Raw genomic sequence first — 13,369 nt, forward strand, 5'->3', positions numbered from 1 at the left:
TTTTGTTGACTGTATCCTTTGCTGTGCAAAAGCTTCTTATCTTGATGAAGTCCCAATAGTTCATTTTTGCTTTTGTTTCTTTTGCCTTCGTGGATGTATCTTGCAGGAAGTTACTGTGGCCGAGATCAAAAAGGGTGTAGCCTGTGTTCTCCTCTAGGATTTTGATGCAATCTTGTCTCACATTTAGATCTTTCATCCATTTTGAGTTTATCTTTGTGTATGGTGAAAGAGAGTGGTCTAGCTTCATTCTTCTGCACGTGTATGTCCAAATTTCCCAGCACCATTTACTGAAGAGGCTGTTTTTCTTCCAATGGATAGTCTTCCTCCTTTATCGAATATTAGTTGACCATACATTTCAGGGTCCACTTCTGGGTTCTCTATTCTGTTCCATTGATCTATGTGTCTGTCTTTGTGCCAGTACCACACTGTCTTGATGACCACAGCTTTGTAGTACAACCTGAAATCTGGCATTGTGATGCCCCCAGCTATGGTTTTCTTTTTTAAAATTCCCCTGGCTATTCGGGGTCTTTTCTGATTCCACACAAATCTTAAAATAATTTGTTCTAACTCTCTGAAGAAAGTCTATGGTATTTTGGTAGGGATTGCATTAAACGTGTACATTGCCCTGGGTAACATTGACATTTTCACAATATTAATTCTGCCAATCCATGAGCATGGAATATTTTTCCATCTCCTTGTGTCTTCCTCACTTTCTTTCAGAAGTGTTCTATAGTTTTTAGAGTATAGATCCTTTACCTCTTTGGTTAGGTTTATTCCTAGGTATCTTATGCTTTTGGGTGCAATTGTAAATGGGATTGACTCCTTAATTTCTCTTTCTTCAGTCTCATTGTTAGTGTGTAGAAATGCCACTGACTTCTGGGCATTGATTTTGTATCCTGCCACGCTACCAAATTGCTGTATGAGTTCTAGCAATCTTGGGGTGGAGTCTTTTGGGTTTTCTTGATTTAAAACATTTTTATGTGAATATCAGAACATCCTTGTAAGTATTTTTCTTGAACCACAATGTACTGACACAGTGATTTTTGAATTAGAAAGCAGAAAAGTGCTAGAATTCCATCCTGTCACATGGAGGGAGAAATACACATACTTGTGTATGTTCTGTGGGATCAGTTAAAGGACAGGAACTTTTGGTAACAAAGAAACAAGTTTTAAGACAATAACAATAAAGAATTTTACTAAATCCTTGGTCTGAGTACCCTTAAAATCTCCCTGCCTCTGGTTTCTGCTTTAGCTCACATAAATTCAGGAATGGAAGACAGCAGGGGAAAGTATGAAAAACACAAACATTCCCCTTAATTCCACACAATCCCTGATACCTGGACTTTCCAAATAGAGAACTAAATCATCTGATTGGCCTTGAATCATACTGCCCTTCTCAAAAACAAAAAAAAATTATTTTAAGGAATCAATAACTTCACATTGTTGTTCCACAGTATGTTGAAGAAAATCACAAACTGAACTTTTTGCATGATAGGAAAGTGACATTGCCATTAACCATACACATGAGCTCAGGTAACTTGGTAAAAATATTTGCCCACATTGGGAAACATCAGTGCTCTCCTACTACTGACCACAATTAAACCATTTTCAGCAACAAAGTTGGTGTTCAGAACACACAAAGCTTCAATTACTAGGGAAAATATGCTTCTTTTTCTCCAGAAATCTTGAAGTAGAACAAGAAGAGTAAATAAAATACAAGAAGAGTAAATAAATCAGATACAACCAATCACTTTCTTGCCATAAAAAAAAAAGTCTCTCTCCCCTAAGCAAGAAGAGTAATAGGTTGAGGTTTGTCATCAGTCTTGGACCTAAGATATCACAGTTTTCTTTGCAAAAACAGCTTCTTGATTATTTATTTACCCTTCTAGTTGAAAAGTACTGCTTTGTCCTTCAGTCCTTAAAAATAATGGCTGCATTAATGTAGCCAACACATTCATTCAGGAAACATTTACTGGGCAGCTGTATTGTGTGAGGATACATCAATCAGAACCATCCCTGCCCTGAAGGGGTGTTTTGACTGACTTTTGGCAGATTTTAATTTTTGCTTTCCTTTACATTTCCCTGGTTGCTAATGAGGTTCAATTGCTTGGCTCATAGTCATTGCCCATTTATTAACTAAGACATTTGTAGTTTTCTTGTTTATTGGAAATTTATTAGCTACTCTGGATCTTAATTACCATTCTGGATATTCACCTCTAGTTTCTCACATACAACACAAATATATTGTCTCATCCATAACTTTCTTTTTGTCACACATTAACATTAATATAGCCAAATTAACCAATTCTTTCTGTATTTGTTGTTGTTGTGTCCTAAGGAAATCATCTCTATCCCAAGGTCATAAAGATACACGCAAAGGAAAATATGGATTTGCTGTTCAAATTTAGGTCTATAAATCCACCAGCAATTTAATTTTGTATATGGTGTGAGCCAGAGATCAGACATTTTCTTCCTTTTGGTAGCCAAATGTCCCTGGGTCACTTGTTGAAAGAGAGATTACTAGACAGTGAAAAAAGAAGAGAGTATCAATAATTGCATTCTCAACCTCAGCCTCGAGAGATTTATGATATAGCACATCTATACATGTAAGTCTAGCCTGACCTACTGGAGCAGTAGATTCTAAAGGAAGGATTACTGCTCATTCACATTATGTTCTTTGTGCCTACCATAATACACAGCAGAGAGTAAAGTATGCGGTAAACAACCAAATAAATGTAAAGCCCTTTATAATCTATTCGGCATCACCTTTTAGGTGCACCCACTGAGTACTTAGGATATACAAAACAGATAGTGTGCCTCTGTGTTTTCTGATGTCGCTCTTCAAAAGCTTCTTTTCTAATTGCCTTAAAATTGGCCCATACACATCTTTTAATTTCTCCGGGCAGAACACAACGTGTTCCCCTTTTGCACCCACGTAGCACCCACAAATTCTTTTGAGAAATAACTGGGACACTGTGAACTCCCTTTGGGATCTCTACTGAAAAATCAAAATTCAGTTCTTAGAATATGAGGGAACCACAGATTTTTTTTCCAGTCTTCATGGATCAAGGGACACAGGTACTTACTGGTTTGGGTACTGTATATGAGCTCCACAAGGGCATCTTGATAGCTTTTCCAAATCCACTGACATATTCCCTGTGATATAGAAGACAGTGTTCCTTGTTCTTCTGCATAACCCTGGGCCTCCCAAATGGTAAATTTAGTTTCTCTGTTGCTGTTACTAGAGTAAAAATAACATAAAATGAAAATGCTTGTAAAATTAGCAAACGCTTCCAAGCATAAAAGCGTCATTATTCTCTGGTGGTTTATTTTTTTTAATTTATTTATTTATTTATGATAGTCACAGAGAGAGAGAGACAGAGAGAGAGAGAGAGAGAGGCAGAGACATAGGCAGAGGGAGAAGCAGGCTCCATGCACCGGGAGCCCGACGTGGGATTTGATCCCATGTCTCCAGGATTGCGCCCTGGGCCAAAGGCAGGCGCCAAACCGCTGTGCCACCCAGGGATCCCATCTCTGGTGGTTTATAATGCACCAGTTTCTCTGATAAATATTTTACGTACTTAACTTCTTAATCCTTACAACTCTGAGGCTAAGTGTTACTGTTCCATTCTGTATATTACAAAACGAGGACTTAGAAAAGTAATTTGGCCAAGCAGCTAACCGCTCACAGGACATATTTGAAGAGATAAAACCTCAAAACCAAAGGACATACTTTGTAACAAAGATGATCCACCTTAATAATTATCATAGGAAAGATATTGCCATTTTATAAAGAAAAGTATGTCCTAATATAATTATTTTTATATGCCTGTTATTATATTTTAAAAATCCATCAGTTATTGATGGTTTAAAAACCTACAAGGTATTCATGTCATGCCTACAGACTATAAAAAGATTATAAACAAAGATATTTACTGAACTCTTGTGTGCCAGGCACCATTCTAAGTACACACCTATATTAACTCATTTAATTTTCACAAAAGCTCTATAGAGAAGGTACTCCCGTTTTATAAATGATGCAACAGGCCTAGTGAGTTTAACACAAGAACATTTAAAAGATTATAGGTAATAAGAATGTTGTTATGGGCCAGGCACTGTTCTAGATTCTTTCCATGGATTAACTCTTTCAGTCTTTACAATGACATGAGGTGGGTACCATGATTATAGATAAGGAGACTGAGACACAGAAAGGTTAAGTGATTTGGCCCAGTCACACAGCCAAGAAGCTGCAGGGGTAGGCAGTTTGGGCCATTCACATGTAACAAAAAGAACAGCCACAACCATTTGAAGGAAATTTGTTATGTTCCTGGAACCACTGCAAGTGCCCCAGGCTTACAATTGTTGTTATTAGATATGGTTTTGTGGAGGTTTTTTCTTGCTGTATATCAGCAATACAATCTTTATGTTCAAAAGCCTATGGGAGCTTATTATAAAGAATCCCCAAAAGACAATATTGTGTTTTGTTAGGCCTACACACCAAAGGCTTAACATATTTTCTATTGACTTACTTTGGTCTTGAGAGAGATTTAGCATTTGATTCACGTGTTCTAGAGAAGCATTCTGCAAAACAACATGGGAAAGAGAAAGTAAGTCAAAGTGATAACACGTGTAAAAGGAAGCCAAACTAACTTGAGTTTTTTTTTTTTTTTAGATTTATTTATTTATTTATGATAGAGAGAGAGAGGCAGAGACACAGGACGAGGGAGAAGCAAGCTCCATACCAGGAGCCCGAACCGGGACTCGATCCCGGGACTCCAGGATCGCGCCCTGGGCCAAAGGCAGGCGCTAAACCACTGAGCCACCCAGAAATCCCCCTAACTTGAGTTTAAATTCCCATTCTGCCACGCTCAGAAATACAGACATACTACTACTCCTTGGGATGCTTTGTGTGGGAGTCTGCAAAGATACAAGATAATGGGGCAAAGCATTTTGACCACAGCTAGAATCAACTACTAAATTGGCAGGACAACATCCCTGGGCTTCTCAAGCTAGTATGAGTACAACTCACTGAGGCTCTTATTAAAATGCAGATTTCAATTAGTAAACCTGAGCCCAGTGGGCCCTGAGATTCTGGACCTCTGATCAGCTTGCAAGTGAAGCAGATGCTGATCCTGTGACCACATTTTGAATAGCAAAGGGCATTCTTTACAGAGAAGAATTTGGACATTTGTAGTCAGGTAGACCAAATTTCTGTGACTTTGGGCAGTTTACCTAGCCTCTCTGACCCTTCTTTGCTCCTAAAACAGAGATAAAAACATTCACATTGTAACGTTTTATTATGATAAGATGATTATTTTCAATGGCAGTTTCATCGAGGTAAGCTATAGATAAGGAATCCACACCCCTACCCTGATCTTGGCTGTGGATTTGATTTTTATTGGAAATCTTGACTGGACTTTTGTCCATTCAAGACTCTTGGTCAGCATTTATTTATAAATACTTATTGATCTATGTGGTGTAATGTTTATGAGGATTAGAGAAAATCAAGTCTTTGCTGACACCTGGCTACAAGGAATAATTCTTACCTGAGACAGCAGATACTTATTCAGTTCCACAACATTTTAAATTTGGCATCAAATGCACCTTGACATTGGTTTTAACTTGATGGACTCTTGATAACTGGGCTCCAACTCCATTCCAAAATCCCAGCCCACATCCTTGTGTTGCAGTTCTCATGGGTAGGGTTGGTCCTTAAATTTGGAGCTTCTGTTCTGACTCCTTGTCTTTGGGGGTAGGGGTGAGGGCTCCTACCACTGGAATCTCACCTTACTGAGTCTCCTGGGATCTGAAGTCAAGCCCCTAAACTCAGCCAAGTGCCTGAACCACTAAAAAGACCTGTATGAGGTCTTGCAGCTGAAAGAGGTTTATGTTGATAAAAGAAATCCAAGAGACTGGGTGACGGGCACTGACGGGGGCACTTGGTGGGATGAGCACTGGGTGTTATGCTATATGTTGGTAAACTGAACTCCAATAAAAAAATAATAAAAAAGTAATAATAATAAAAGTGTTTGTCAGAGAAAAAACAAAAGACATCCGAGAGAGCTCCAAGATTCTACTGTTTTGAAGGCTTGACACTTAGCTCACAAGGGAACTAATAATTTCCAGATAATGCTTTCCAGTTTACAAAGCATATTCACACACTCAATCTTACAATGCATCTCTCATTTCCAGACAAGTTTTGGAAAAACCACATACATTTACTTAGCAAATGCCTAAGCTAGAACACAAACCTGGTGGTCAGCTACCCTGGTTATAAGTTATAAGTTATAGATTTACTTGCCCCTTTACATTCTTATGGATATGTTAAGTTATTACTTACATTTTGTAGCTCAGGGCATGAACAATCTAGAGCATCTGTGGGCAATGGAACAGTAAAGCCACAAACAGAAAACTTTGACACTTCCTCTGCATGGGATGGCTCATAAAAAGGTACCTTCAGAAGATGGTTTAAACTACCGTGGGTGCCATTGTTTGGTGCTGGTTGAATGTGTAGAAGATCTGTTTTTAAAATAAGTTCAAAGTAGTTTTAAAGTAAAAGGCAACAGCATTTACATAGAAGACAGAAGAAAACAAAACTGCCTTTAATAAATTCTCCTGTAACATGGTCTTGTACTATATCTGCCGTTCAAGTTAGTGACTCTTCCCCTCTGGTTTTGGGTTTTTGGTGGTTTTGGGGGGAGTGTTTTTTTTTTTTTTTTTAGAGAGGGGTAGCCTGGGGATGGGGCAGAAGGAGAGGGAGAGAGAGAATCCCCAAGCAGACTCCCCACTGAGCAGAGAGCCTGATGTGGGGTTCAATCCCACTACCCCAAGACCATGACCTGAGCTGAAACCAAGAGTCAAACTCTTAACTGCCACCCAGGCGCCACTGCCCTCTCCAACAGGGTTTCTATCACCACCTCTTTCTAGAGAGTGCCAGCATTTGTGATAGAAGCTACAGGCATTTCCAGGAACTGTTTCTGCTCCTCCCGAGAAAAGTATCATCGCTTAAATGATCACTTTGTTCCTTAAGCATATCCCGGCTCTCTAGCATACAAAGCTATACTTTTATCAAAAACAATTTTGAAGAACTTAAATAATTTACAATCTTAGTTGTGATATATTCACTTGGTTATATGAGACTTCTCTAAGGACAAATATCTTTAAAATATTAAACTCATAAATTTTGTGTAATATTTAGATAGCTTTTTCTGTTTTTTTCTACAACAACACAATATATAAATAGTTTACAAACACAGTTCTTTAAGTGGCTCCTGCTGAATACCACCAAATAGATCTCACTTAGAACTGAAATCCTATCTAGTTCCTTCTAAGCCTCCCCATAAAGGGCCAGCATCCTTGACCACAAACTCAGCTTGGTAACCAAGAGTCTAAGTTGTTAAGACTACAACACATTGTTTTCAAATGGATGCTTTTTGGTTTCTAAGCCATATTCAAACACCACAGGCCTTTGGCAAGATTAGGAATGACAACTACGAGTGTATTTATGTCAGAACTCCTAAAGCGCAAGGCGTAATTGCAACTTATCCATTTGCCTTGCCTAGATAAATGATTTATTAGTACAATGGTCTGAAGTAAGCATGTAGGCGGAAAGATAGAGGAGACCCCTGAGGACTCTAATTCTTTAAGGTGGTTTTGGTGTTTTTTTTTAAACACTGGGTATAATCCCAAGCATCTGCCCATAATAGGACTTTCTATCATCCTTTTATGCCAGAAGCTTTTTCTCTGTAATTACAAAATAAATAAATAGATGATAGATAGATAGATAGATAGATAGATAGATAGATAGATAGATAGATAAAAACACTTGAGCTTATAGGGTTGTTTTTTATCCTGCTTTGAAAACTTAGAAATGTAATTTTATTTGTCTAAGTTTTATGAAATTTTCAAATACTTTAAGTAACTGATTGAAAAGCTGGTCTCCTGACATCTAATGTTTATCATTATCAGGAAACAAAGAATTCACTCTTACAGTTCAATCATTCTGAATGAGGACTCATTCCCATCTTTTCTACTTTCTTAGTACAGAGCATCCACCTCGGGGATTCAGTTTACTACCAATTTCAAAATACATATTTCTAAAACCATAGCCACATTTTTTTTACCATATCCACATTTTGATGTTAAATTTATATAGATGTACTCACCACATATAAGGTTATAGACTTCAATATTTTCAAATGGTTCAATTTCAGCTTTCTCTTTAAAACTGGATCCATGTGCCAAGAAGATAGCCTAGGTGGTAAAAGTCCTACTGTTATTAGATACCATCTCAACTCAAAAACAGATGTTGGAAGAGACACAATTTTCCTTCTGTCATAGCTCTCCAGTTATGTCTGAGGCTATTGTAAAGATTTCTTTTCAGATTTGAAAGTGATTTTTATATCATTTGCACCTATGTTTGGGATCTCAACAGTACAATCAAATATCATCTATGTTGTGTTTATTTTCTCTAAATGTACCTGCTTCCACAGCACCTCTTATGTCTACAGATGAGGAGAAACAAATGGTAGACAACCAATGTAAGCATAGTTCTTCTATATCTAGACAGTATAAATTATAAATTCATCATATAACATCAGATGCCCTTTTCATAGTCATTTCATATCATCGTTCAAAACACATGGTCAAAAACTGTTGATGTTTCTAAACACTAAGTTTTCTCACAACTTATATTAACCAACTGATTTCTCAAATATATCTCCCCTTTACTTTTAGGGTGAAGAAACCGAAATATTTTTATTTACATTGAATTAACTCATGTTTAACTTAATTATATTATTCATAACACATTTAATACTTCCAGGTTGTAAAGAACAAGAAGAAAAGTGTCAAACATACATATTTTGCAGTAACAGGGCCATATATATTTATTTTCCAAATTATTTTGCAGTAACAGGGCTATATAATTTTTCTAGCAAAAACCTAAGGCATAAGTTTTCCTGATAGTGATTAGCTTAATTATCAAATAATACTCTATGTAATAGAGAAGCACTCTGTCTCCAGAGACTTTCCAAATTTTTACAAGGATATATAGCTCAGCATGACAATGTTGAAATGCACTATATTCAAAAAGAGCCCCACACATTTTCTCTATTTGGGAAGGGGTGTGTTTGTGTGTGTGTTAATGGAAATAGATAAGACAACCAGGCTGCAAAAATCATAAAGCTTTACCTATGGGGGAATATCAGCTACACTTTACTCATGGACTCTTCCAAATAGTCTCTTCCCTGGGCTTCTATGACATATTATGCTCCTGGTTCTCTTCCTTCCTTACTGGCTATACTTATAGGTGTATTTGCCAGTGATTCTCTTTCTTTCAACCTCTTCAAGTATAATTGCTTAGAACTCAGTACTTGGTCTTCCTTTCTACTTACCTCAGTTTCTGGGGGTCTTATCTAGTTGCATATCTTGCATAATTTACATTCCTAAAACCCAAGTTTTAATCTCTGCGTAGATGGATTCTCTTTAGGTGCCTATAACATCTCTACTTGCATGTCTAATACATATTTTGAACTTAAGATACCCACTTGAACCCTTGGTCCTTCCTGTTGCATCAGCCAGTCATAGTCTATGAAGGCTCTCTCATCCCCAGCCTATCAGGCAGGTTTGCCCCCTTGGGCCTTTGCACTGGCTCTTTCCTCAGCCCGGGACACTTGTCCCCTGAATATTTGAAAGATTGATATTTTTTTCATCGTCTTTGAGTCTCTGTTCAAACATCCTCTCAATGAATCTTATCTTCTCCACCTTATGTAAAACCGCATACTACCCCCTCTGGTACCCTGAAACACACCCAGTTTCTACCTACTATGCTTTACTTTTATTTCCCATAGCACTTATCTCCTAACATACCAAATAATGTATTTCCTTATTCTGCCAATTGTCTATATTCCTCTGATAGAATGAAAGATTCATGAGAGCAGAGATCCTTATCTGTTTCATTCAGTGCTGTACAAAAGGGTCCTAAAGATTGCTTATCACAAAGTAGGTGCTCTGGAAGCCTGGGTAGCTCAGCAGTTGAGCCTGCCTTTGGCTCGGGGCGTGATCCTAGAGTCCCGGGATTGAGTCCCGGGATTGAGTCCCTCATCAAGCTCCTTGCAGGGAGACTCCTCCTCCTTCTGCCTATGTCTCTGCCTCTTTCTGTGTCTCTCATGAATGAATAAATAAAATCTTCAAAAAAAAAAGCAGGTGCTCAATAAATACTTGTTAAAAAAAATAATAAAGCAGTAGTTACCTCCATGCTCTTAAATTCATTATTATAACCATGATTGCCTCCTCCACAGAATGAATGTGCTTTACTCCTTTAAAGAAATATTACATTGCAATCAGTACATCGATATAAGATCTTACAGTATACTGAGCTTTAATAGATTTTTATGTATCTTCTCTTTTGTAGAAGCATTTTTTTCTGTCAACAGCATAAATATAATAATTTTCCAACTCAAATTAATAAATAGAGGAACAAACAGAATGGTAGGAGAGAAGGAAGGAGAATATAGAGTCTATAAATATAATTTAAAAGCCCTTGACTCTTAGACATTAACAGCACAATAACTGAAGCATGTATTTTTTTAAAAAAAGAATTTGAATATAACATATGTCAGCTATACATCAATTAAAAATTAATTAAAAATGTTAAAAGAATTGTCTTCAAGCTTACCTGTATCTTTTTGGATATTAGTTAATGTCCGTGTGATTAAGAATAGTTTAACTAATATACTACTTTAAGCATTTCAGTACTTTAGAAACAAGTCTTTGAAACTGGGAAAAAAATATTGGTCCCTATTTTACACCACACATATCTAGGAAAATAGCATAAAATATAAAGAAGATAGAAAGTTAACTATAATACTTGGTAAGAAAAGGCTAGTACATTCTCATAAATTCAGTTTATTTTTAATTTTGGGGTTGCTGTATTACTTGAATGACTTTTCAAATGTAATGAGTCTTTTGCCTATCTCCTCTTATTTTAGCATTGTAATTGAGCAATATTAGCAATAAATAAACCTAGATTTGTTTTTTTAAAGTAAAAACGTCATACTGGTTCAAATTAAGTCTCTACAGAACATGAAGACTCCTAACTCTGGGAAACGAACTAGGGGTGGTGGAAGGGGAGGGGGGCAGGGGGTGGGTTGAATGGGTGACGGGCACTGAGGGGGGCACTTGATGGGATGAGCACTGGGTGTTATTCTGCATGTTGGCAAATTGAAAACCAATAAAAAAATAAAAAAAAAAACAAATTAAGTCTCTAATGGAAATAGAGTCCCATGCCCAACAGTTGGCCTTAAGAGATTTGTCTCATTTACTTTCCCACTGCCCACCTCCCACTCCTCAGGCAAATACACACACATGCACACACGTTTTTCTTGTTTTCACATTGTAGGCAGGACTTTAATTTAGTGTCTTAAAAAAAATCAACTTTCAAAACATTTATAACTGACTCTCACTCAGCTTAAATAAAAACAAATCAAAAAATGAAAAATAAATCACAACACTGAGCAGGCTACACTCAACACTACCCAACAGAGGGAAGAAAGGAAAGGCTAAGGACTAGCTAGAATGGGGAAAGCAAGAGGAGTCCTATTTAAGGACTCCTCTTTAAGGGTTTTAAATTCAGTTACTCAAAGGTGCCAGTTTATTACCTTGGTTAATTCCAATAAAATTTTTGACATGAGATAAGAGTTGTTTAAAATATGTATATATTTTTAAAGATTTTATTTATTTATTCCTGAGAGACACAAAGTGAGAGAGGCAGAGACCTAGGCAGAGGGAGAAGCAGGCTCCCTACGTTTAGCCCGATGGCAGGACTCAAATCCTGGGAGTCTGGGATCACGCCCTGAGCCAAAGGCAGATGCTCAATGGCTGAGCCACCCAGGTGTCCCTAAAATATTTTAAAATATAAAAAAAATTATCTTTATTGCATAGATATTTGCAAGATTATTGGAACTATTTGGGGATAAGTTTTAAATTCTCTGTGGGAGGCTAGACTATTCATTAATGGAAGAAAAAAGGTCTTTAGAACCAAATAATTGGTAAAATTTTCTAAAATGGATCCTTTCTATATTTTCAGAACAAGCCTTTTTAAAAAATATTTTACTTCTAACCCAGCTCAATTAGAAAACTTCAGTCAATACTAAAGTCAATACTCAAAAATTAAAGATGAGAAAGTGTTTGGAAAACACTATTTTCTATTCTTCTCTAGTGAAAATTCTAGAAATTTGCTCTTCTAACTGCTCATGTTTATACTTTCCAACCATTAATTTGACCCTGGAAATTACATATGGAAAAACAGAATCTAGCATTTGGAAAAAAGGAGTTGATTTTATCTATCATGATTTAGCTCAACTTCCAAGTACCATGTGAAATCTTCTGGAACTAATTCTCTTTTATCTTCTCAAGTCAAAATCAAGGCCAGTTCCTCTGCCACAGCTGAGTGATGACACAGATGGGAGATGAGCAAGACTTACTTCCTGCCCCTCCGGCAGCTGCCAGAGTCCTAGCCAGTGTAGAACCGTTCACATTTTCCCCTGCTATCCTCTTCTGCCATCATTCTAAGTTGACCAGAACAAAGCTCCTAATTGGTTATCCTAACTCTGAACTTCAGAATCTTCCCAAAAAGGATACGTGCGCGCACACGCACACAAACACGCACACACACACACACACACGACTTTTTTTCGTGTATTTTTTGTTGGAGTTCGATTTGCTAACATATATAGAACCCAGTGCTCATCCTGTCAAGTGTCCCCCTCAGTGCCCGTCACCCAGTCACCACAACCCCCCACCCACCTCCCTTTCCACCAACCCTTGTTCGTTTCCCAGAGTTAGGAGTCTCTGATGTTCTGTCACCCTCTCTAATATTTCCCACTCATTTTCTCTCCTTTCCCCTATAATCCTCTTCACTACTTTTTATATTCCCCAAATGAATGAGAACATATAATGTTTGTCCTTCTCCGATTGACTTACTTCACTCAGCATAATACCCTCCAGTTCCATCCACGTTGAAGCAAATGGTGGGTATTTGTCATTTCTAATGGCTGAGTAATATTCCATTGTATACATAAACCACATCTTCTTTATCCACTCATCTTTCAATGGACATGTGTATGTCTTCTTTGGTGAAATTTCTGTTCATATCTTTTGCCCATTTCATGATTGGATTGTTTGTCTCTTGGGTGTTGAGTTTAATAAGTTCTTTATAGATCTTGGATACTAGCCTTCTATCTGATACATCATTTGCAAATATCCTCTCCCATTCTGTAGGTTGTCTTTAGTTTTGTTGACTGTTTCTTTTGCTGTGCAGAAGCTTTTTTATCTTAATTCCCAATAGTTCGGTTTTGCTTTTATTTCC

The 13,369-nt window shown here is 37.3% G+C and overlaps 1 protein-coding gene across 1 annotated transcript in view; it reads right to left on the reverse strand.

Moving 5' to 3' along the window:
- ENPP3 (ectonucleotide pyrophosphatase/phosphodiesterase 3) overlaps positions 1-13,369 on the reverse strand; it is an 84,660-nt gene that overhangs the window by 22,010 nt on the left and 49,281 nt on the right. Inside the window, exons 16-20 of the mRNA XM_025990642.2 lie at positions 10,253-10,319; positions 8,166-8,253; positions 6,341-6,519; positions 4,530-4,581; positions 3,087-3,241 (exon numbers count right to left, since the gene is read on the reverse strand). Of these exons, the coding sequence (XP_025846427.1) occupies positions 3,087-3,241; positions 4,530-4,581; positions 6,341-6,519; positions 8,166-8,253; positions 10,253-10,319 (541 nt within the window). The remainder of the gene's footprint in view (positions 1-3,086; positions 3,242-4,529; positions 4,582-6,340; positions 6,520-8,165; positions 8,254-10,252; positions 10,320-13,369) is intronic.

Source organism: Vulpes vulpes, chromosome 1, assembly GCF_048418805.1.
Source record: "Vulpes vulpes isolate BD-2025 chromosome 1, VulVul3, whole genome shotgun sequence".
Lineage (NCBI taxonomy): Eukaryota > Metazoa > Chordata > Mammalia > Carnivora > Canidae > Vulpes > Vulpes vulpes.